This window comes from Sycon ciliatum, chromosome 3, assembly GCF_964019385.1.
Source record: "Sycon ciliatum chromosome 3, ocSycCili1.1, whole genome shotgun sequence".
NCBI lineage: Eukaryota > Metazoa > Porifera > Calcarea > Leucosolenida > Sycettidae > Sycon > Sycon ciliatum.
Genome location: NC_088645.1, coordinates 9,792,294 through 9,815,137, shown reverse-complemented (window position 1 = coordinate 9,815,137; position 22,844 = coordinate 9,792,294). Strand labels below are relative to the sequence as shown.

General features: G+C 45.3%; 1 protein-coding gene across 1 annotated transcript; it reads right to left on the bottom strand.

Moving 5' to 3' along the window:
- Window positions 1–210: 210 nt before the first annotated feature.
- On the bottom strand, window positions 211–22,255 carry LOC135811396 (uncharacterized). Its single transcript, XM_065324629.1, has 9 exons — window positions 22,032–22,255; window positions 21,282–21,473; window positions 20,613–20,750; window positions 20,390–20,509; window positions 18,508–18,707; window positions 17,606–17,681; window positions 16,638–16,690; window positions 15,166–15,390; window positions 211–1,326 (listed from the first exon to the last, which is right to left on the bottom strand). Exons 1-9 carry the CDS (start codon window positions 22,168–22,170, stop codon window positions 883–885), a joined length of 1,587 nt encoding a protein of 528 aa, XP_065180701.1. The 5' UTR covers window positions 22,171–22,255; the 3' UTR covers window positions 211–882.
- Window positions 22,256–22,844: the final 589 nt, after the last annotated feature.

Sequence of the window (22,844 nt, the reverse complement as noted above, 5' to 3'; positions counted from 1 at the left end):
TGAATGCAACTTTATCCTGCTAGGTAAATAATGTTGGCCTCTCATGTCATGTAGGGAGCAGAATACTCTGGGGAGAGCTGATCATACACCATGTTCAGGACAATGTCATGTGCTCTAAGCGTACTGTCGGGGGATTCTTTGGGCAAAGAAATGGCAAAAATATAGATCACCCCAGGCTCTCACACGAAGAAGAAAAATAGCGATAATCATAGACAGCACGAGGCCATAAACAAGAGTCTGTGTTCCCTTTTATATGGGTCAGATTCGCGATGCCCAACTTCACTCCATCATGCAGTCAGCGCGGTGCTGAAAATACTCCGCTGCCCTCTGATTTGAAATTAAGTGTTGTCCGGCACAGAAGTTCATGCACCCAACGGGTATTGGGAATTGAGCAAAAATGGATACGATGCAAATGCTTGTACGTAAGATTGTGGATTTGAGTGCACGAGTGGAGGGCATGATGCAGGCAAATTACGTGTTGAGGCAACATGCTGAGCACTGACCCATCACAACAATAAGATACTGTTGTCTTTCGACTCTTGTTGATACAGTAGTATTTCATAGTTTTGAAGTGAAACTGCAGGCTACAGGCTGAAATACCGGTAAAAGTGTTCAAAACAGTTTCTCGTTACGGTCATGAGTGAACGTACGTAGCAATGGGTGTAATACTCAGTGAACAATCTAATAATGGATTCGAAAGCGGCGCGAAACTAAAAAGACAATAACACTAAATTGAGCAATACAGCGATAAGCATGAAAGTGGCATGCACAAACACACACCAGGCCAGGGGATAAGGAACATAGCTTCCTTTTACATGTATACCCCACAACTAAGAAACAAGAGTACATGAATTTACTCTTTGTAAAGATAAAAAAGGGATTCTATCTCACAAAGACCGCAGCTTCATCAAAACCAACATTTGAATAGCGGGCATTTGTACAAATGCGTATCTGTACTTGATCAGAGGTACTAGTGTTCAGTTGACGATGAAACCATGGCATATCTGTGTTGTCACAACATGTACCACCAGCAGTACATTGACTGGTGTTGCTCCATGCATGTGCAGCTGGAGTGAATGTCCAAGGTCTCCGATTGGATCCATGGTCCGCGCAATAGTAATGACTACCAACAAATGATGGAGGTGGTGCACCGGCTCTGGGACTACATGGACAGTTATAGATTGGTGGAAAGTCATCGACACTAGCTGTGTAGGTCCATATATGATGCATGGGAGAACCATGTGTGATAGAGATACCGTCCATGTACCTGCTCCTCAACTGTGTTCTGCCATAACGTGAGGGATAGAATGCGCGCAATAATTCATTCTGAGATCAACATAAACAGAGAGTACATGATGCACAACATTTCTTAATTCCCGTAGCTATGCAAAAGACGTTACATGTGCTTCAGTAACGTCTGGAGGCTAGGTAGGGGCCACAAAGCTAGAAAAAAAATGTACTGCGGCGTGTAATAAAAGGCAGCTGGCTACCTTATTCAAATTAATAGGTACGGCTTTCGACAGCAAGTTCATAACGTGAAGCAACTTGGAAGAATGTGCATGTATGCGAAGTAGGCCTGGGCGGATAATGCTAGCATTATAAGTAGCATTATAGTGTGCAATTTGCAACGAGCATTATGCTAGCATTATAACGCTATATTTCCACAAAAGTGGCATTATATTCCAAAATGGAAGTTTTGGCCACTACAAGTCAAATGTGAGGTGGGAGCAGCTGATGTTTGTACAGTCATGTAGCACAAACTGCATAGGATTGTCCAAACTCAGCCATTTTCCAGGCATACTATTGCGGTTTTGCTGATCAGCATTATGATCATTCTTTTCTAGCATTTTCCATGCCGTCTACGAGGAACTACGAAACGTGCACAATACTGCCCAAACCAAGCCATTTTTCCATACTTACTACTGGTGAATTGCTGGCATTACAGAGGAACAGCAGCATTTTAAGTAGCATTATGATTTGGGGTGAAAGTTGGCACTGAGATCCCGAGTTCGAGTACTCCAATTTTCTTAAGTAGCATTATGAATTTATGATACATTTTTTTTGGCATTGCCATTAGCATTATCCCGCAAAATAACTAGCATTATCCGCCCAGGCCTAATGCGAAGTGTATTTGGGGGGATGCATGCAGGGCAATAGTGCGGGTTCGAATCCCATGTTATGTTTCGAAAAATTGGAGAAATGGAAAATTTATAACTTCGCTAAGCGTTTTTGCTTAAGGCGGCAGCCTACCCATAAATTTCATATGGCATTCAATTGACCGTAAAATAATCTACGTGGAGATAAAAGTTTAATAATAGCAATGAAAAGTATGAATGCCAAGCTGTTTGTATTCGTACGGTCCTTGAAGCTGTTTGTATTCGTACGCATAAGCCCGATTTGTGTAAGCAAAAAGAACATGTTTTAGCACTTAGGTTGTTTTCGTGAGTTTGCACCCCGTGTTCATGAGTTGTTTCTGCACTGTTCATGCCCGTTTGTCACACTTACTCTTTATTTTAGTTCTCACTTTTTGTAATACTTACCACAAGTTACCCGTCGTGTGTCACACTTCTTTGGATTTTTAACCTTTGTTTTCCCTTGCTCTCTTTAGTTCCGTATTTCCACTGATGATCGGAACGTGAAAATCGATTTTGGAAACACACAAAACCAAACCTTGAACAAATTGTCATGTTGCGTGGTGATGTCTGCGGCATTCATACTTTTCATTGCTATAATTGACCGTAACTTTGGTGTTTCTCAGTGGATTTGAGTGAAATTTTGACCACACACTCCTGCCACTATGCTGGCCCTCAGGACATGATTTACAAGTTCTTGCGCCTCACTGACAGGCTTTCCAGGCCGGAAAAACTCAAATTTCCGGCATAGTGCTACGGTGTGCGAGCCACCCAGGAGCCAAACAAATGCATTTACATTTTTTCACATTTTCGTGCCCATTCTGTCCGTGCGCGGGACCCAAACCTAAAACAAGTCCAGAAGCAGCCATGGGTGGTGGGGTAGGGCCCCTCAACGTGGCCCTGGAATCTGTCACAACGGAACGAGTGGGCGTTCTCTCACGGACTCCCACAGACCCAAGTCAATTTTTGAATTTTATTAGGTTAAGCACGTGCTACGAGGTCGTACCTTTGATACAACATCCAGTGCTGGGACCTCCACAGCAAGCCATTTCCACAGCGCTGCACACCCAGTCCAGGATGCCCTCAGAAACCGGCAAAGACTGCCACTCACGTTTCACTACTGCCTAGTACTGAATCCTACCTGACTTCTTGACACGACTCAAACTTGCCAAAGTCACTAAATCAACGTCAACTACAATAATCAAGCCACATATCTGCAACGTCACGAGGGTGCTGGAAAAAGTCCTGCACATGTTCGGCCATAACTCTTGAACGGCCGGTCAGATAGGGACACAATTTTCAGAGAATTTGCAGCTATTCATGCTCTTTCAACTGACGTAGCACTCAATATGAATTTACAAATTCGATTTTTCAGCAAATTTTTGGGTAGTCTGCCACCTTTTAGGGGGCAGCCTACCCATAAATTTCATATGGCATTCAATTGACCGTAACTTTGGTGTTTCTAAAATGGATTTGAGTGAAATTTTGACCACACACTCCTGCCACTATGCTGGCCCTCAGGACATGATTTACAAGTTCTTGCGCCTCACTGATAGGCTTTCCAGGCCGGAAAAACTCAAATTTCCGGCATAGTGCCACGGTGTGCGAGCCACCCAGGAGCCAAACAAATGCATTTACAATTGTTTCACATTTTCGTGCTCATCCTGTTCGTGCGCGGGACTCAAACCTAGAACAAGTCCAGAAGCAGCCATGGGTGATGGGGTAGGGCCCCTCAACGAGGCCCTGGAATCTGTCACAACGGAACGAGTGGGCGTTCTCTCACACACTCCCACAGACCCAAGTCAATTTTTGAATTTGATTAGGTTTAGCACGTGCTACGAGGTCGTACCTTTGATACAACATCCAGTGCTGGGACCTCCACAGCAAGCCATTTCCACAGCGCTGCACACCAAATCCAGGATACCCTCAGAAACCGGCAAAGACTACCACTCACGTTTCACTACTGCCTAGTACTGAATCCTACCTGACTTCTTGACACGACTCAAACTTGCCAAAGTCACTAAATCAACGTCAACTACAACAATCAAGCCACATATCTGCAACGTCACGAGGGTGCTGGCAAAAGTCCTGCCGCTGTGCAGCCCAATACGTGGCTCAAAAACCTGATTTTTGGACTTGGAACAAAATTCTGCACACTTTCACGTGTTTCCATGATACGACAAGTTGCGCACGGTCTGCTCACATTCAAATACAGTGCTGCCAACAAATGACAGCGTGCAACAAAAAAATCTTTTCTTGCAAGGGCACATTTTCGGCCAGCTATTCATGCTCTTTCAACTGACGTAGCACTCAATATGAATTTACAAATTCGATTTTTCAGCGAATTTTTGGGTAGTCAAAAAGTCGGGTAAGTCCAAAAAAGTCGAAAAAATCACGTTAAAAAACCACGTATTGGGCTGCACGGCGGCGGGCGAAGCCCGCCGCCGTGCAGCAGGACTTTTGCCAGCACCCTCGTGACGTTGCAGATATGTGGCTTGATTATTGTAGTTGACGTTGATTTAGTGACTTTGGCCAGTTTGAGTCGTGTCAAGAAGTCAGGTAGTATTCAGTACTAGGCAGTAGTGAAACGTGAGTGGCAGTCTTTGCCTGTTTCTGAGGGCATCCTGGATTTGGTGTGCAGGGCTGTGGAAATGTCTTGCTGTGGCGGTCCCAGCACTGGATGTTGTATCAAAGGTACGACCTCGTAGCACGTCCTAAACCTAAAAAAATTTAAAAAATTGACTTGGGTCTGTGGGAGTCCTTGAGAGAACGCCCACTCGTTCCGTTGTGACAGATTCCAGAGCCACGTTGAGGGGCCCTACCCCACCACCCATGGCTGCTTCTGGACTTGTTTTAGGTTTGGGTCCCGCGCACGGACAGAATGGGCACGAAAATGTGAAAAAAATGTAAATGCATTTGTTTGGCTCCTGGGTGGCTCGCACACCGTAGCACTATGCCGGAAATTTGAGTTTTTCCGGCCTGGAAAGCCTGTCAGTGAGGCGCAAGAACTTGTAAATCATGTCCTGAGGGCCAGCATAGTGGCAGGAGTGTGTGGTCAAAATTTCACTCAAATCCACTGAGAAACACCAAAGTTACGGTCAATTGAATGCCATATGAAATTTATGGGTAGGCTGCCCCCTTAAGTCGCACCAATCCCTTCTTTTAAAATTCAACCATCTGAGTTCTTAAAGCTATTATTCATTTTCTGCTGCCCCGGTTATCTCTTTTATTAGTATTATTATTTTCTTTGCCTTCGCTTTCTTGTTATTGGGCAACTTGCCCGTTAGAATCTGCGAAGTAAAATAAACAACAACAACAACAACAACAACAACAACAACAACAACAACAACAACAACAACAACAACAACAACATTGCATGGAAAAATCGGTAAACCGTAGTTGACCCATCAATGACCAAGAGCAAGATGATCATCATTTTCTGAATGGACAGTTGTATGTTGATATACCCCACCAGGACACCTGGTTACCTGGGTGCAAGTAGTCCAGTCAGTGTAGAATGCAAAGCAGTTTGTATTTTTTTCCGTAAGGGGGAACACGGCCCCCTATTGTGTGAAAATTCGTGCACTGTCGTGTGTACATGTATACTTGTTTTGATCAAGTACAGTCATGTACAGTCAAGTACAGTCAAGTACAGTCTTGTACATACTTCTGAAGCACACGCTTCACAACGTCTATAGGGCTTGAAAGTGATGACGTCAAAAACGGCCAGGGAGTACTAAGTTGACATCAGATTTCTATTTTGGATCCACTAAGGTGTGACTTTGCTATTGCCTCAGTATGTGGGTGCATAACAACCCACTCATGTCGTATGCAGGGGTGACTTTTACTTCGCCACCAGTTGTAACCCGCCCCCAGTAGCCAAATCAGTCAGTTTCACTGGTTACATCACCTTGCTGTGAGTAAGGCGGCTTGAAATGTGCTTGGATCCATACAAAAACTGGATCCAAGTGGATCCAATTTTTGAATTTTTGAAATTTTTGCTATGCTGTGACGTAGCACTTTCAAGCCCTATTGGGAGACGATAGTGACTGGCTACACTGCTGAGCTACAATCACGTGACTAACTGTTATTTAGAAGGCTGTTGATTTGTGCTTCGAATGTGTAGGAGCTACATTTCTACATGCAGGCGTTAGGTAGTTGAATGTCTCAGTAATCTGTTAGTTTCATGGGCTAGTTATCGCACTTCGTGGCTATTGGTTATCATGAGTGTTCTTGGAGCATTTCGAGCACTCTTGGCGGGGTTTGCAGCTCTTTATAAAAAATGCATTGCTTCACGGAAACGTATTTCATTGCGAAGAGCTGCGCTTCGGTCCTCTGAGCTGTGCTGAGAAGCTCTAACAGAGCGAAACAGCTGCTGTCCACAAATTTGGTAATTACGAGTATATACATGTAGTTACGGTCGTGGACAGTTACGTATAACTCGTATCCACATACCATGCATCCCTTCCCTTTTAACCTTTTTCTAAAAACATTTCTTCAGCCGCATAGGAAAACTTGAAACAAAGCAAGAAAACGGAAAATCCGATCAAATGCAAAGACAGATGAGTGCGGAAGTAAATAAAAATCACGCACTGCGTATGCCGCCTTCGCGCACCTCTCTCAAACCGACAGAAGGCTCATCAATCACATCTCCTGGAGCACCACGTCAGTTACATTACTTGGAATCATTTTATAATTTTAGGATAGAGCATGCCATGACTGCCATGTCGTTACACAGTTAGTGACATGCGTGTAGCTCAGTAGCATAGCTGGTCACTGTCGTCTACCAATAGACATTGTGAAGCGTGAGCAGGTGCGGTAGATCGACATACAACCGTGAATTCTAGGAAAGAGAAAAGGACCTATAAGTTACTAGTTATGACTAACAGTCCACCAAGGTAACCAAGGTAACGAGATAATATACAGTCAGATAGTGCGACAACGAGGCTCAAAACTGACAAGGATATTGAGACATTCGACGACCTGACACCTAGCTCCAATACATCTACGAAGCGCAAACCAACAACCTTCCAACTTGGAAGGCTCAGATGAGGAATGATGATGACGAGAGGTCCTTTTCTCTTTCCATATTACTATTGGCCCTCAACATCCGAGTTTTTAATTCTAGGAAAGTTAGTCAATCCATACCCGGTATTGTCCACATCTCCAATCCTTCAATTCGATTTCCCTCAATGCAAGCATTTCAAGTCTTTCCTGGCGCAGGAATATCGCCTGCCTTATGGAATTCTTCCATCTGGTCCCCGCCCAACCAAAACTTCTTGAAGCAGCAGGATACTGCCCCACGCGTAGTCGCCGCCGGCAACTCGCATTCACTCTGCCACGGGTTGAGAAGCACGCCAGGAGGTCATTTCTCTTCCGTACCACTATCGTCTGGAATGCCCTGCCCGCAGACCTGAGAGCAACAGCCTCGCAGAGTCGCAGTTCCTGTTTCGCAGTCACATTTGCACGCACTTCTCTGACACCAAGCACAATGCCACTCCTCACGGACATGCCTCTGTCGTCCTTCTTTGAGCTCTGCGGTTATTCTGATTTCGTGTTTCTGTATATTTCGTATTTTAAGGCATACCTCCAGGCTATAGGTATTATGATCATTGAGTAGAGGACCATTCTGGAATATTCAGCCTATACTATGTATTTTTAGCTAGGCTTTTCATCAGCCATGCACTGTCAGCTATCTGAACCCTACAGCCTCCCATTATGTGCAAATTGTAAAGTTTCATTTTCTTTTTATTTAATTTTTTGTTTTGTTTGCTTTGCAGTTGTTGCCGCGGTCAGGCCAGTGAAATCATGTCACGTGATTGCCCGTATAAGAAGAGGCTTTAAAAAAAATTATAAACATGGAACTCCCTTCAATTTCGACCATGTCTTTGGGAAATCCTCAAAAAAGAAAAAGAAAAAAGAGTAAAATGCTCTACTGTGTACAACGTGTGTTTTCCATTGCTGGACAAGACTGGCAATTAAGTCATCAAGATTACGGTATCGAATTATCACATTGTCGTTCGAATGTTTTTGGGTGTGCTGCTAATGGGCTGGGAATGTAAGGATCGGGTAGATTGCAGTGTTTTAAAGGGAAACTGAACGCCAAAAATAAATATGGCATATCCGAAGGAGAATTGGGCACTGATTCCTATGAGCTATGTCTGGAGCCGATCAGAGAAGAGGAACCGTGTCAAATTTCATAAATAACACTTTCCATATTTGGACATTGGGCTTGATGACGTGCGCACTGTTTAGCTGTCACCATGCTGTGCATGCTCAGCAGTGTAATTGAATGGAAGACAACAATTACTTTCGTGTTTTGCAGCTCTATTCCGTTCCCTGAAGTGTCTTCCCGAAGGCTGTCCAGGCTGCAGTGGCGATGAAGAAGACACGATCATCACCCCGAGATCGATTGTAGCGAACTGGAAAACTCATGGTGAATTTGCTTCCATTCCAAGGCAATGTCGAGGTATGAAGGGTGCTTGTACTGCCTTCCAAAGTGAAGCGGAGATGAACATGGCTTTGCATTGCTGTTGTTCTATGCCAACGTACCTACTCTTGCTGGTACCGTAGTGGTACAGGATATGTAAATTTCGTGGACAAACATCTCGAGTCACTAGTGACAAGTGAGCACTAACAGGTGAGATTTTCAATTTGACAACAATTGTTTTTGTTTGAGAACTGACAGTGGCAGTCATTCGACTCAGTAGGTGTCTCTCTGCTGCTTCTTTCCCTTCATTGGTAGGGTTGTGCTTGATAGTACACGTGCTCGAAGTAAAATAAACAGAACATGTGGAACATAAATCTAATCAAGCGTCAGTACATGTAGTGCGAGTTTCAACTTCAAAGCACATGAAATCGCAATGATCACAAAGTTTATGGAATCAGGAGGACTCCCTGACGAACACATACACATGCTATAATTATTGCGAACACACATAATTATACACATGTGCGTGCACCCCCACCCCATCCCACAGACACACGCATGCAGCGCGCACATCCATACACGTGTGCGTTTACTCCCCCCCCCCCACACACACTCCTACCCATACACATGCGCGTGTACCCCCCCCCCCCCCCGCACACACACGTGTGCACAGAGGGATACGCAAACACACACACAAGATACGTGTACATGGTCTTCCTGGTGCAGATGCTGGGCCAGCACAATGTTATAGAATGGAAATACATGTACTTCCATCAAGATGCTTGATCAAGTGTTGTGATAATGGCACTGTTTGTTTGTTTTACAAAGAAGTGTGGGAAGGATTAAAATGCTTTCTAATAATTGTTCTTTGACTTATACTGTGCAGACCAGAATGCTTCGCCATCAACTCCTGGCTTTCCATCGGCATGGTGTTCAGCTGCAGACGCATATGGTCCGGGGAGTACAAGTTGCTGGATGGTAGCACTAACACAGGATGGGTTTGCGTTAGCAATGCGCCACGGCAGTCATTCCACATTATGAGCTACATGTTTGTGTAATTTATATTGTCGCTCGTCCAACAACGTCAAGGCTCTGCATGTAAACACAGGGGAACACAATAATAGTATACTACCCAGGGGATAATAGTATAATTTCGGCCTATCAATTTCGTGACATTTATGAGTTCCTGTCTAAACCATGCCGTGCTATTGATTGCTATCTGCTCACAAAGTGCCTTGTGTTGTAAAAAATACTCTGCCTAATCACTACCCTCCGCCAATTATTAGATTCGTACAATCATTCACAACGTGTGTAGCACTATGCTGACTATTGACACTACTTCAAACTGAAATGCTCACTACTCTTGTCCCGTTTTCAACTCCATCTACCTTATGAATTATCTACTTTACTGGTTTCGTTTCTACCCTTTCCATTGCTGCCAGCTCCCAGTCTTATTCAATGCACAGCACCACCTTGAAATTTTTGTGATTTGATGTCCACATACTTTGAAGTTGAAATTCGAGTTACATGATCAGATATTTGTTCCACATGTTCTATTTATTTTTACTTCAAGCACAACCCTACCAATGAAGGGAAAGAAGCAGCAGAGAGACACCTACTGAGTCTAATGACTGCCACTGTCAGTTCTCAAACAAAAGCAATGTTTTCAAATCGAAAATCTCACCTGTTAGTGTTGCTCACTTGTCACTAGTGACTCGAGATGTTCGTCCACGAAATTTACATATCCTGTACCACAACGGTACCAGATTAAAGTATGTAGGTTGGCATAGAACAAACAGCTATGCAAAGCCATGTTCATCTCCTCTTCACTTTGGAAGGCAGTACAAGCACCCTTCATACCTCGATATTGCCTTAGAGTGGAAGCAAATTCACCATGAGTTTTCCAGTTCGCTACAATCGATCTCGGGGTGATGATCGTGTCTTCTTCATCGCCACTGCAGCCTGGACAGCCTTCGGGAAGACATGTGTCACTCTCCTGCTCAACAGATTCCTACATCTAGATTTGGTTACCTTCAGGGAACGGAATAGAGCTGCAAAACACCAAAGTAATTGTTTTCTTCCATTCAATTACACTGCTGAGCATGCACAGCCTGGTGACAGCTAAGCAGTACGCACGTCATCAAGCCCAATTTCCCAATATGGAAGGTGTTATTTTTGAAATTTGACACGGTTCCTCTTCTCTGATCGGCTCGAGACATAGCTAATCGGAATCAGTGCCCAATTCTCCTTCGGAAAAGCCATACTTATTTTTGGCGTTCAGTTTCCCTTTAATGCGCGTGGTCGTTGCACAGTAGAATGCTGAGATCATTCTAATAATCTCTATTTCAGAGGATTATGAGAAAGAGAAAAAACGACAGGGGTAACACTGTTGAAGCTCTGAGCAGACGGTGTCGGCAGGAGTGCCTTCACAGAGAGTCGAAGATGGAAGAAGAGAGGTCCCGCCGCCTCGAGCGTCGCCGTGCTTGCGAAAGACTAGGCCAACAACAAGAAGAAAAAACCAGAGCAAATGTCCCGTCGTTCGGAGACTCGCCGACTTCGTGAAAAGACGCATCGACAGCAAAGTACCGCTGAACAGGCATCCAGTCGGCAGGAGAAAAGACGTGATCATGCCCGATACTGTTCGGTGTGCGGTGACTGCGGTCCTTAGGCGTAGGGCCGTAATGTATGCAGCCGTTACCTGTACCTGTGCACAAGAAGGGTTCGAAGTCCGCAACAAAGAACTACCGACCCATATCCCTGCTGTCATTACTGTCAAAGATCATGGAAGCTATCATCAATCGTAGCCTTATGGGATTCCTTGAACGCCGGCACATCCTCACCGCTAAGCAGTACGGCTTCCGCTCCGGCCTGGGAACGCAGGACCTCCTTACCCTACTACACCATCGTTGGAGTACCGTGGCTGCAGGGGGCAGAGCTGTGCGGGTTGTTACTGTGGATATTGCTGGAGCGTTCGATCGAGTCTCCCACCCAGGTGCAGTCGTCCAGCCCACACCGCATCACAGCCGGTGTTCCGGAAGGTAGCTTGTTGGGATCGACACTGTTCCTCCTCTACACGAACGATGCCGATGACCACCTTCCACCAGGTGTAGATCTGGCCGCTTATGCCGACGACACAACGCTGTTTCAGTGCATGTCCACCATGGATACCATTGACCACAGCTCGACAGTCCTGCAAAATGCTCTCGATGCCCTTGTGAACTGGGGCACCAGCTGGAGAATTGCGTTCGAGCCAGCCAAGTCCCAGGCCATGACTATTGACCATCAGCGTTGGACCTCCCAGCAGTACAGTTTGCGGGTGTCCCCCTGAATGGAGAGAGTAACCTCAAGCTTCTTGGGGTAACCTTGGACAGCCAACTTTCCCACCGCAACCACCTCCATACCATCGCCATCAGAGCACGCCAGCGTCTCGGGCTCCTGCGGAAGGCCTCGCCTCTCCTGGATTCTCGCAGCCGAGCTACAGTGTACCGTGGGTTTGTACGCCCAGTAATGGAGTACTGCCCATTGGTCTGGATGGGCGCAGCAGATTGTCACTTGCAGCGACTTGACCAGACGCAACGCTCAGCCCTCCACTTGATTGGCCCCGCCGCAATGCTGCAAAGCCTGTCTATCCGTCGCATGGTAGCTGCATGTACCTACATTTACAAGCTACTGTGCTCCAATCCTACCAGCCCACTTCGTCAGCTCTTGCCTCCCTCTCAAGCCCCCGACCAGCCCATGTTCGACCCACTCGTCTCTCTCTCGTCCGTCTCGACATGCATAACTACCAGCTTGAGACAGGGCTACCTGTCAATAGCCGGGAAAGTTGCCGTAGAGCTTTCCCCGCCTGTGCTGTCCCTGTATGAAATGCCCTGCCACCCGCCGTCCTCAGCCAGCCACCTGACCGGAAACGGCTGCAAAGTTTCAAAGTGTCTGTCTTCCGGCACCTCCGTGCCAAGCAATGGCACTGGGCCACTGACACTTTGTAAGATGTATGCACATCTGCTCACACACTGTTGCATATTGCCATACGCCTCGTGCCCTGCTTACTCTTTTCTCTGGATCTGAATGTGCACCCCTTACGCATTATATAATTATACTTTATTTAGTTCTCTCCCCCTCTCTTGCCCCCAACCCTCCCCGCTCGCTCTCTCTCCCTCTCTCTCATTTTTTATTATACTTTATTTAGAATGAAGTCGAAGACACCACTGCAGCTGTACTTATGGTTGATAAATATGGTGGTAAAGACACACCTGGCAATATGGCAGTAAACACACGCCTGCCCACACACGCTCTCTAGGCTGCAAAGCTATGCCGGATACCGCCAGCCATGCATCGACCAGGCGCCAGGCGCGAACTGATGGTGGTGGTGGTGGTGAGGAGAGCTCTGTACCAGAACTTTGCAGCCTAGAGAGCGTGTGTGGGCAGGCGTGTGTTTACCGCGATATTGCCAGGTGTGTCTTTACCACCATAATCAACCATAAGTACAGCTGCAGTGGTGTCTTCGACTTCATTCTCCCGAGTCAAGCTCCGTATGAAGACATCCAAGAAGAAGATTGCCTGATGAGTCCAGCGGGGACGAAACGTACGTCGCAATCGAGCTATGTCGTTGCTGTGTCATCATCTATGTGCCATGCGCTACTTGATGTACCAGCCTGCTATGCCGGATACCGCCAGCCATGCATCGACCAGGCGCCAGGCGCGAACTGATGGTGGTGGTGGTGGGGAGGAGAGCTCTGTGCCAGAACTTTGCAGCCTAGAGAGCGTGTGTGGGCAGGCGTGTGTTTACCGCCATATTGCCAGGTGTGTCTTTACCACCATATTTATCAACCATAAGTACAGCTGCAGTGGTGTCTTCGACTTCATTCTCCCGAGTCAAGCTCCGTATGAAGACATCCAAGAAGAAGATTGCCTGATGAGTCCAGCGGGGACGAAACGTACGTCGCAATCGAGCTATGTCGTTGCTGTGTCATCATCTATGTGCCATGCGCTACTTGATGTACCAGCCTGCTATGCCGGATACCGCCAGCCATGCATCGACCAGGTGCCAGGCGCGAACTGATGGTGGTGGTGGTGGTGGTGAGGAGAGCTCTGTGCCAGAACTTTGCAGCCTAGAGAGCGTGTGTGGGCAGGCGTGTGTTTACAGCCATATTGCCAGGTGTGTCTTTACCACCATATTTATCAACCATACTTTATTTAGTTCTCTTATTTAGTTCTCTTGCTCCCCAACCCTCCCCGCTCTCTCTCTCTCTCTCTCTCTCTCTCTCTCTCTCTCTCTCTCTCTCTCTCTCTCTCTCTCCTCTCTCTCTCCTCTCTCTCTCTATCGCTTTCTATCTCTTTCTATCTCTTTCTATCTCGTTCTCTCTCTCTCTCTCTCTCTCTCTCTCTCTCTCTCTCTCTGTCTATGTTTCTCTCTCTCTCCCTCTCTTTCTCTCTCTGTAGAGAGGCAAGCGCACAGGCAATGGCGACACCACGGGGATAGCATTACGAACATCACCACGAACATCACACCGACGTTGCAGCACCCATCACCAACGCTTCAATTCTCGCCACGCAGTCATCCCTTGTCAATCGTCGTATTCGTGAAGCTATGTTTATTTGTGATAGTGTCCGTCTGTGAACAGGGATTATGGCTGGAGGCTTCTGGACAAGGTGTGAAACTGTTACTGGTATGATTGTACAGTATATGAAGTGTAGTGTATGTGTTGCGTTCTCCCCTACATATGTAAGCCTGTTTGTGTCAGTGCTTGGTGCGCAGGCTGGATGTACATGTAGGTGTTATTCTACACATGTACTTCAGTACATGTAATTCTCAGTCGCCATGACCTGTTGTGACTCACTGTAGGTAGGTACCAGGTAGATAATGTATCACTCTGTCTTCACATCTGTCCACTGAGATTCTATTGAAGCCCGCCCCCCCCCCAACACAAACACACCCTACGGCTGACACATACACCACCTACACTTACTTACTTCCTATTCTTCAACTAACATATTCACACCAATATCATGTTAACTTTCTCAGTGTCAATAGTTTTTGTCTTCATACATGTAGTTCAATAAATACCTATGCAATGGATATTTTGTTTGTCATTCATTACCCTCATGATGGGCCAGGTCCGAAAATTTTGTGTAATATTTATTTTAATTTTGGTTTGAATCGCAGTGAAGAGACCGTTTTTGGAGTTGAGAAGTGAAGTTTAAGTGTGTAAGTGGCTGCGTTGGAGTTTGCGGACAATTAGAAACGTTTGTCATTTCAATTCACTTTAAGATATTTTACTGCATTCTCAACTCGTCACAACCACTCGCTCTCAGCGGAGCAACGAAGCATAAAGATAGACAGGTTTAATCGTCAACATTTTTGACTTGGGCCCTCTTCAGGAACATAATATATCAAGAATAAAATTGCAGGCAGCATCCAGGCCGATTCTGAATTGTACTGTCAGGTCTTCAATTCAATCTTTCCAAAAACATCTTATTCATTCTAGTCTTCTTTGTCCTATCATTATGGGTTTCTTCTTTAGGGCGTGCCAGATGATATCACCAAGATAAAGTAACTTCCAAATTGTGTACAAGTACTAGAACTTGACTTTATCTTTCACTCACCCTGTACCCAGTGACAAATCCCATCACTTCATTGTACTCGGCAATAGGTGACTGGAATGTTGCACCATCACATCCATGCCTCGGCCTCTTGCTGTGTCGTCTATTGCACAGCTTGACTTGAAGGTTTTGAACACTCATGTCACCAGGACAACCACCCTGCTGTGTGGGGTTGATGTAGGCAATTCTTGTCCAACCACCACCATAGTGATCCATATCACAGTAGACCTAGAGAGCGGACAAAACGCCAGTAGAAAAGCAATTCCATTAAGCACCGTAGAGGTTATATTGCTGAAACAATCTTAGGCTAATGATGTCCGAATTGTGTTCACATCTGGTCCATCACTGAAGAGGAAACTTGATCAGTCATCATTGTCTGCCCGTGTATGTCCCCGTGAGGGGCAGAGAGCAAAGGTGAAGCTTGGTCGTGGTGCATCGATGCATGGGATACGGGTATGTCTGATCGTGAATGTGTGGTGAAGCATGTTGTCTGCAGTATGATGTGCACGCTTTGTCAAAAGCAGTACGTCGGGGAAACCGAGCGGCCAGTGCGGGAGCGGTTTCAGGAGCACTACCGGGAAGCGCGGACGATGGCGGAGAAAGCTCCCTGGGGCAACCACCACAAAACCCACCACCGAGAATCTAACATATGATCATCTTCAAAATTTCAGCCCTTCCACCAGGCGAAGATTCTCGGCAGGGAGCCTTCTCTTCCATGACGCAAGTGCCTTGAGGCAACAGAGATCAGAAATCGACGACCAAAGGTGAACAGTGACAAGGGTTGGCGCCTACTGGCATGAATCAAACTTCCCAGCACATGGCTGATCTACCGACTGGGCATCCCACACCTTGTTGTTATCACAACGAGTGCGGGATCTCAGATTCGACATCTCGAATGGATAGCCACACCGACTTGAGAGCTTGAGAAGATTAACACACTCCATACTTGACTGGTAACCCCCTCCCCTCTAACCATACAAACACACACACACGCACACACACACACACACACACACACACACACACACACACACACACACACACACATAATTATACCCCCCCCCCCACACACACACACACTCATCAACTCAACCATGGCTGTCTCACGCCCACTTTGCACTTGATGAAATGCTCACTTACATTGTTATGTCTTAGTGCTAGCTTATAACGTGTTTCAGGTTATAATTATGTAGTAGTGTGAATTATGTGACTGTTCCTGTTCTGCCTTATATAAGCCAACTTTGTATCATTCTTCTCCTATAATCCCTGATGATGCCCTTCTGGGTGAAAATGTGGACAATTTCAACTGTACGTGGTGTAGCCAAGGACTGTTTGTGGGTTGCGAGTTGGGTATACTGAAAATCATGCCAACACATCCTTGAACATGAAACCCTTGAACATCCTCCAGCATTTGCAGAGTTGTACATGGACACCGTTTTACGCTCTTTAGATAACTCGCTGTCGTAGTACGTTACCTCTTGGATGAGTTTTCTTCCTCCCGTCAGCCCAGAGATGATGTGGTAGAAACCTGTTACAGTCAGGAAAGACATAATGGTAGAGTACGATTCCAGGTCTGGTTGAAAAATAGAACTGTCATCTACAAGACGATACCAAGGTATTACCGTTATGAGCATTACGCTTCACTACTGGAAACACTCACATGCTGTCTCATTCTGGATTCGCAGGGACCTGTACATGGATTTGCAATTGAACAGGAACTTCAAAGGGGCCAGCCAAAGTCACCATTTACTCTACCTGAGGCGAATACAAAAGAGGGGAGGGGGGGGGGGGTCATATTGTAAACTACATCGTAGTTATGGACTCAGATGGAGAACCAAGGTATAATTTATACAAAAGAGAGAGACCAAGGAACTACAAGTTACGCTATACTTCCCCCCCCTCCTTATGTTATTTCTGTAACTTAGACCCTTCCAAGTTGGAAGGCTTTTGGAGTGCGCATCCAAGATGTGCTAGAGCTGTTAGCCAGTTAGTTGTACTTGTAGAACGTCAGTACCGTCGGTCAGTGTCGTGCAATGTTATCGCATCAGCTGATTGTTTAGTAACTGGTGGTGTTAGTGGACAGTATAGCGTAACTTGTAGTTCCTTCGTCTCTCTCTTTTGCATACATTGTAGTTGCTGAACTTAATTCTCAGGATACTGGCTTGAATAGTACCAGGTACTCACAATTCAAACAATGAAAGAAAGATTTGTTCATTTTCATTTCACCTAGTAAATGGATTGAAACAATACCATGCTGACTATTTTCACGTTGAACAACAAAATAATTAATATGATCACAACTGATGCACCCCGAGAACGAATAACACTAGAAACAAAATTGAATAATTCTCATAAAACCTGTCCGGCTGAACACCATCTCACCAAGATGGGTTTCACTTTAAACCCGAGAGAAGTTTTGAGACTTTCGGACAAGGTGGCTGACCTGAAGGTGCTGAGTAATTGGATCGATGCTGGACTTCTCTACAGGAACCAGTGTGTTGCAGAGAATTCCTCATAACCTGTGAGAAAGAAACATCGTAGATTATTCTGGAGCCCCAGTCACACATTGTACATGTTTCATTTATTGTAATTATTTTTATACATCCAGATTACAAAGAACTTTGCATGAAATTTTGCCGTAATAATTATGGATGATGCGGATTGATTTATAGAAATTAAAAAGGACCAAGGAACTACAAGTTACGCTATACTGGCCACTAACACCACCAGTTACTAAACAATCAGCTCATGCGATAACATTGCACGACACTGACCGACAGTATTGACGTTCTACAACTAACTGGCTATCAGCTCTAGCACATCTTGGATGCGCACACCAACAGCATTCCAACTTGGAAGGTTCTAAGTTATAGTAATTTATGATAACATAGGAGGAGAAGGTGAGTGCAACCAAGACAAGTACGAGCTGAAAGTCTCAGCCATGCGGATTGATGTTAAGAATTCGTGATAAAATGTCGATCATGATGGAACAGTCATAGTAATATAAAACTTGGCAGATGATTTCATTCACCCCTCACCCCTACCACTAGACACTTACTGGTGGGAATTCATTGAAGTACCATAGTAAGCACAGTGGAGCAAGTATTCTGAGCTCCTTGATATAAGGAAAGCCAGGAGAACTGACCAAGAATTGACGTGTGTCTGCGGGGTAGGGGCGGGGGGGGGGGGGAGGGGGAGGGGTGGCACCACACGCATGCACATTTAGACCGAATAGATTCGTGAAGTAAACGAAGACGATCCAGGAGGAATACCAGAAGGTCGAAAGAAGATCTGGATGCCATTTTTTACTCGACACTAGATTTTTCCAAGGATTATAGTCCATACCTCATCACTGATATCTTGAACCTCACTTTGTAAGACTGATGCTTGGTCATCGAGTCGCCGATCCAACGTGTGCTGTATTTGCTTGAGTACACGGGACACAGTGTCAGCCGTTCTACTAGCTGACTGAGCAGATTTGGTCTCTATTGAATCCATGCGTAGAGCAAGGTCAGCAAGCGATGAGGTGATGTTGGCCAAATCACCTAGGAGAAAAGGAAGAATTCATTCGAGTGTGTATGGAGTCATGTGTGTATAGGCACCGGCGGATTATGCCGGCAGAAAAATTGGCAGAATTCGGTACTTTTTCTGGTACGTTTCATGTGTGTTTGGTATGTGGATAAAGAAATGGAGCAGAATTCGAGGAATTGCCCGCCATAAGGTTTGTATGGTTCTGCCGGTTTCACTGCTTTTCGAGCAGAATCCGTTGGTGCCTAGTCGTGTATAAGAATGAAAATGGATAACTATATAGTTACTATCATCAGGAATCGTCGGCTAATGGACAAACCAACATACATGCAAATGAACAGGAACAAAAGTAAGGAAAACAACACGCAATTACAGCACTGAAAAACACACTAAAAAATATAAATAAAGTAGTTACTTGTAACGATTAGAGTGAGAGCAACCAACTTGTGGGTACTAACAGCTACAGTGCAAAGCTTAAAAAGCCAACAGCAATATTATGACTCCAAGGTTTCTTCATGTATTAGTCGAAACGACGTAGGCTGGTGCATTGCTTGGCGGGCAATTCATGATGTTTGACTCTTTCTGCTCGTCCCCCGATAAACTAACTTAGTTCGTAATCTTGTAAATACAGCACAGTGCATTAATTAACGTTGTTCACCAACAAAGCGATCACAAGAAATTCCCGTCAAAGGTGGAAAATGGCATGATTGTTGGTGCCGTTTGCAGGTGACGTTAGGCATAGTACTTCGAATCACACGGAATACCTTGCCGTAATAACATGTGCTTGTACGGTGTTACGTAGTTGGCATGGCGTGCGTAGTTATTGACATCATTGCATTCAGCAAGACACAAGCCTACCTTTTTTGCCCGTAAAGAGACTTGTGTTTCAAACAGCCTACCCAAGAGAGATTGGAAGCTTTTGTCACAACTCTGAGTTTCACATTATTACTACGATCATCAGGCTTTAATTATGTGCTATGGGGACAAGGAGAGAGATCGTGTTTACCTACACCAGGCTACCTTAGTGCATTTTAAGTAAACGCGGGGAGGCTTTCTGCAGTTTCATAAAAAGTTTAGAGCAGAGCCCACACGCTCTCTTCCATTAACACTGCAATAATTCAACTCATTTCACAATATTACAACGTTTTGACAATTGCAGGTTTATGGAAGAGAGCGTGTGGGCTCTACTCTTAACTGTTAGTGAACGAAAGTATAACCGCCATTATGCCCAGGCTGCTGGTCATCACACAGTGTTTCTGTTCTTTTTTATACAGGTATCTAGGGAAGGGAAGCTTTTATTTATTTATTTTTTACAGAATGCACCTCCTACTGATAGACCATAACAAAGAGAGGAGAAGAAGAAGACAAAAGAAAATAATGATCGAGACAACAAAGGAGAAAGACAGACAATGTACTAGTAGGGGCTCTCAGGGAGCCTGTGCCGGTGAGTCGGGACTAGCAACGCCGACCTAGGGTCTCGGCGTTAGCGCTATCCAGCGCACCATGGACGGGATTACGAAACACATGTAAATAGATAAGTGAGGGGGAGGGAGTTGATTGTGGGTGTATGGGGTGTTACAGCGAGTCTGTAGCCCAATACCAGCGGCTTTGTCGTAGGTGCTGATGCACCTTGCCCTTGAACGACTGGAGGGACTTTAATCAAAATCAAATTCCTAAATGCAAGACGGACGCAACTTACTGATGTCGCAGTTCTTGCCATGAAACAATGGTTTACACTGGCACTCGTAGGTATGTGGGCCGCGACTGCGACAATGTCCACCATTTTGACATGGACGATGCGTGATACAAGCTGACACAGCTGGATAGAAAAAAACAGACATACTTAAAAGGTCAATAATGTTCAATTGCAGGCCAGGTTCCCAAACAATGAATGCCTGTATTATGCCTGTGTTACGGCTTACCCTTTTCACACTGTCGTCCGGCATATCCAGGTTTACATTGACACTTGTACTGCTTCAGCTGAGGAGTGTTACCATCAACACTAGCGTACAAACATTTACCACCGTGTTGGCATGGCGACGGGTGTTCACACTGATCTTCTGGATCAGGATACAGAAGGTTTAGACACATACAGCATGTACGGGTACATGTACATAAAGTTGAACTCAACAGGAAATCCGATCACTGGAGGCAATCGGGAGACTTTAATCCATTCCAAATCCTGCAAACAGTCGGACGGTGTTCCCATGCGCTTGCGCGACCAGTCGAATACCCTGTAAGCAGTCCAAGTACTAAAACACCATAACTAGATAAAAACCAATTCCAAAACGTTTTCCTGAATTTGAAAGGGTGGATGTGAAAGGAGCAAGCAACTTCAGAGCGCAATTGCTTCGCCAGAGAGAATGAACAGGCATTGTTGCCTTCTTGCCTGGACAAGTGGATTGTCCGAGCTCTCACAAAAGACGAAGAAAGGAGAGAAATATTACATGAGAGTGTGAAGCATGCAATCTTATACGACTTCGTGCACTACAGAGAGTCAAATCAAGACATGTCTCACTGTTTGGGTGTATGTCTGGAACAGCTGGATCACAATAACAATTGATCTAGTGGAGAATTTAACTTGAACTTACTTCCACATTGCGTAAACCTGGCCGACCTTTCTTTTCCATCAAGAATAGCAGACAGCAATAGTGGATTAGTCTTTGGCAGAGATACTTCATCAACTGGCGTTTCAAATGCTCGCAGCAAATTTTCGTAATTCATCAGCTTGTCATCGAAGTCACTGGGGAATGAATGACGCAACCACTGTCCCATACATGTACCTGCAGTGAAAATTTGAAGCGTTGCAGCCAAAGTGTCACAATTATAGCGTGAAATTACTACTCTAACCTCTTCTTCAGTTACTACTCTAACCTCTTCTTCAGTAACTACTCAAAGTCTTTATTTGACAGAACCCGAAGATAAACCGTGAGAGGATGCAAAGCAAAGCAATGGAGAAGGCAATTCCAAATCAATAATCAAAAATCCAGCGAATTAACAAGAAGACACAATTTTATCTCCAAGCAACAGTACTCGAAGCCAGGATTACATCGAAGAGGGTATTCGTGAAGTAGTTCTTTTACAAGAGAAAACAAAAAAATGGAGATCTTCTGCAAACTGAGCAGGACAACTAGTCACGCGACAGTACACGACATTAACGAACAAAACTTGCGTACCGCTTAGTGCGATAAGACGCTCTGAAACCACGCAAACTACTACTTCAAGTGCGGAGGAAGCACTACAAATTTCAGACTCGTCATCACCGTCATCAGTGAGAATTTGCATATGTTGCACCTGCTCGTTTACAGCATTCAGGATAGGAACTCAACTGTAAAACTTACTATTGATAGGTAGCTCGGATGGAAGATTCGAATTCCGGTCAGGCATGGCAGGAGTCTGTCCCCCGCTCCCAGCCACCGCCACTGCCGTAGACACCACTGTGGCCACTGCCAATATCATCCATTGAACACTTTGCCTCATATTCTACCCACTGTTTGCAGCCGATATAAAGGACAGCTATGCTTTACCCTTTTAAGAAGTTGGCGGCAGACAATGCGACTCTGAACATGTAAGTAGCAACTAACTTGGTTTGTGGCAAAGACGAACAACTTTATAATGACCATCGCGTTGTTTTTGAATGTGCTGGCACGCCCCAACTAGCGGAGCCGTTCCCTATTACCACCCAAGACGCTGGCACTAAGTGTTGTGTAGAAGAACATCTATACTGCAGTAACCTGATAATACCCAAATAAATGCACACATACACCGGAGGGTGTACCCAGTGTGCTGACAGTGCTCAACACCATGGCGGAGGCAGAGCGTAATACAGAACAGAACAACAAGGACAATCAAGGCTTGTTTGCAGATGTTGCCTGATGATCGCGAGAGCATGAAACTTTGCAGCAAGCAAGCCTTGATTGTCCTTGTTGTTCTGTTCTGCATAGTATGTAGTAAATGTTCGTACTAGCAAAGAGAAAACGTGTCAGCTCAAAACTAGTGCTGCCAAAAGGTCAAAAATAGAACGGTAATAATAGTACGGTTCCTGAGTAACTCGTGCGTTGGAGCAACCCAGCTGAACTAATTACTTACCTCGGGAGGTCTTGCTTGGTTCAGGAAGTCTCGTTCACAATCGTGCTGAATACCTCTGTGCACGA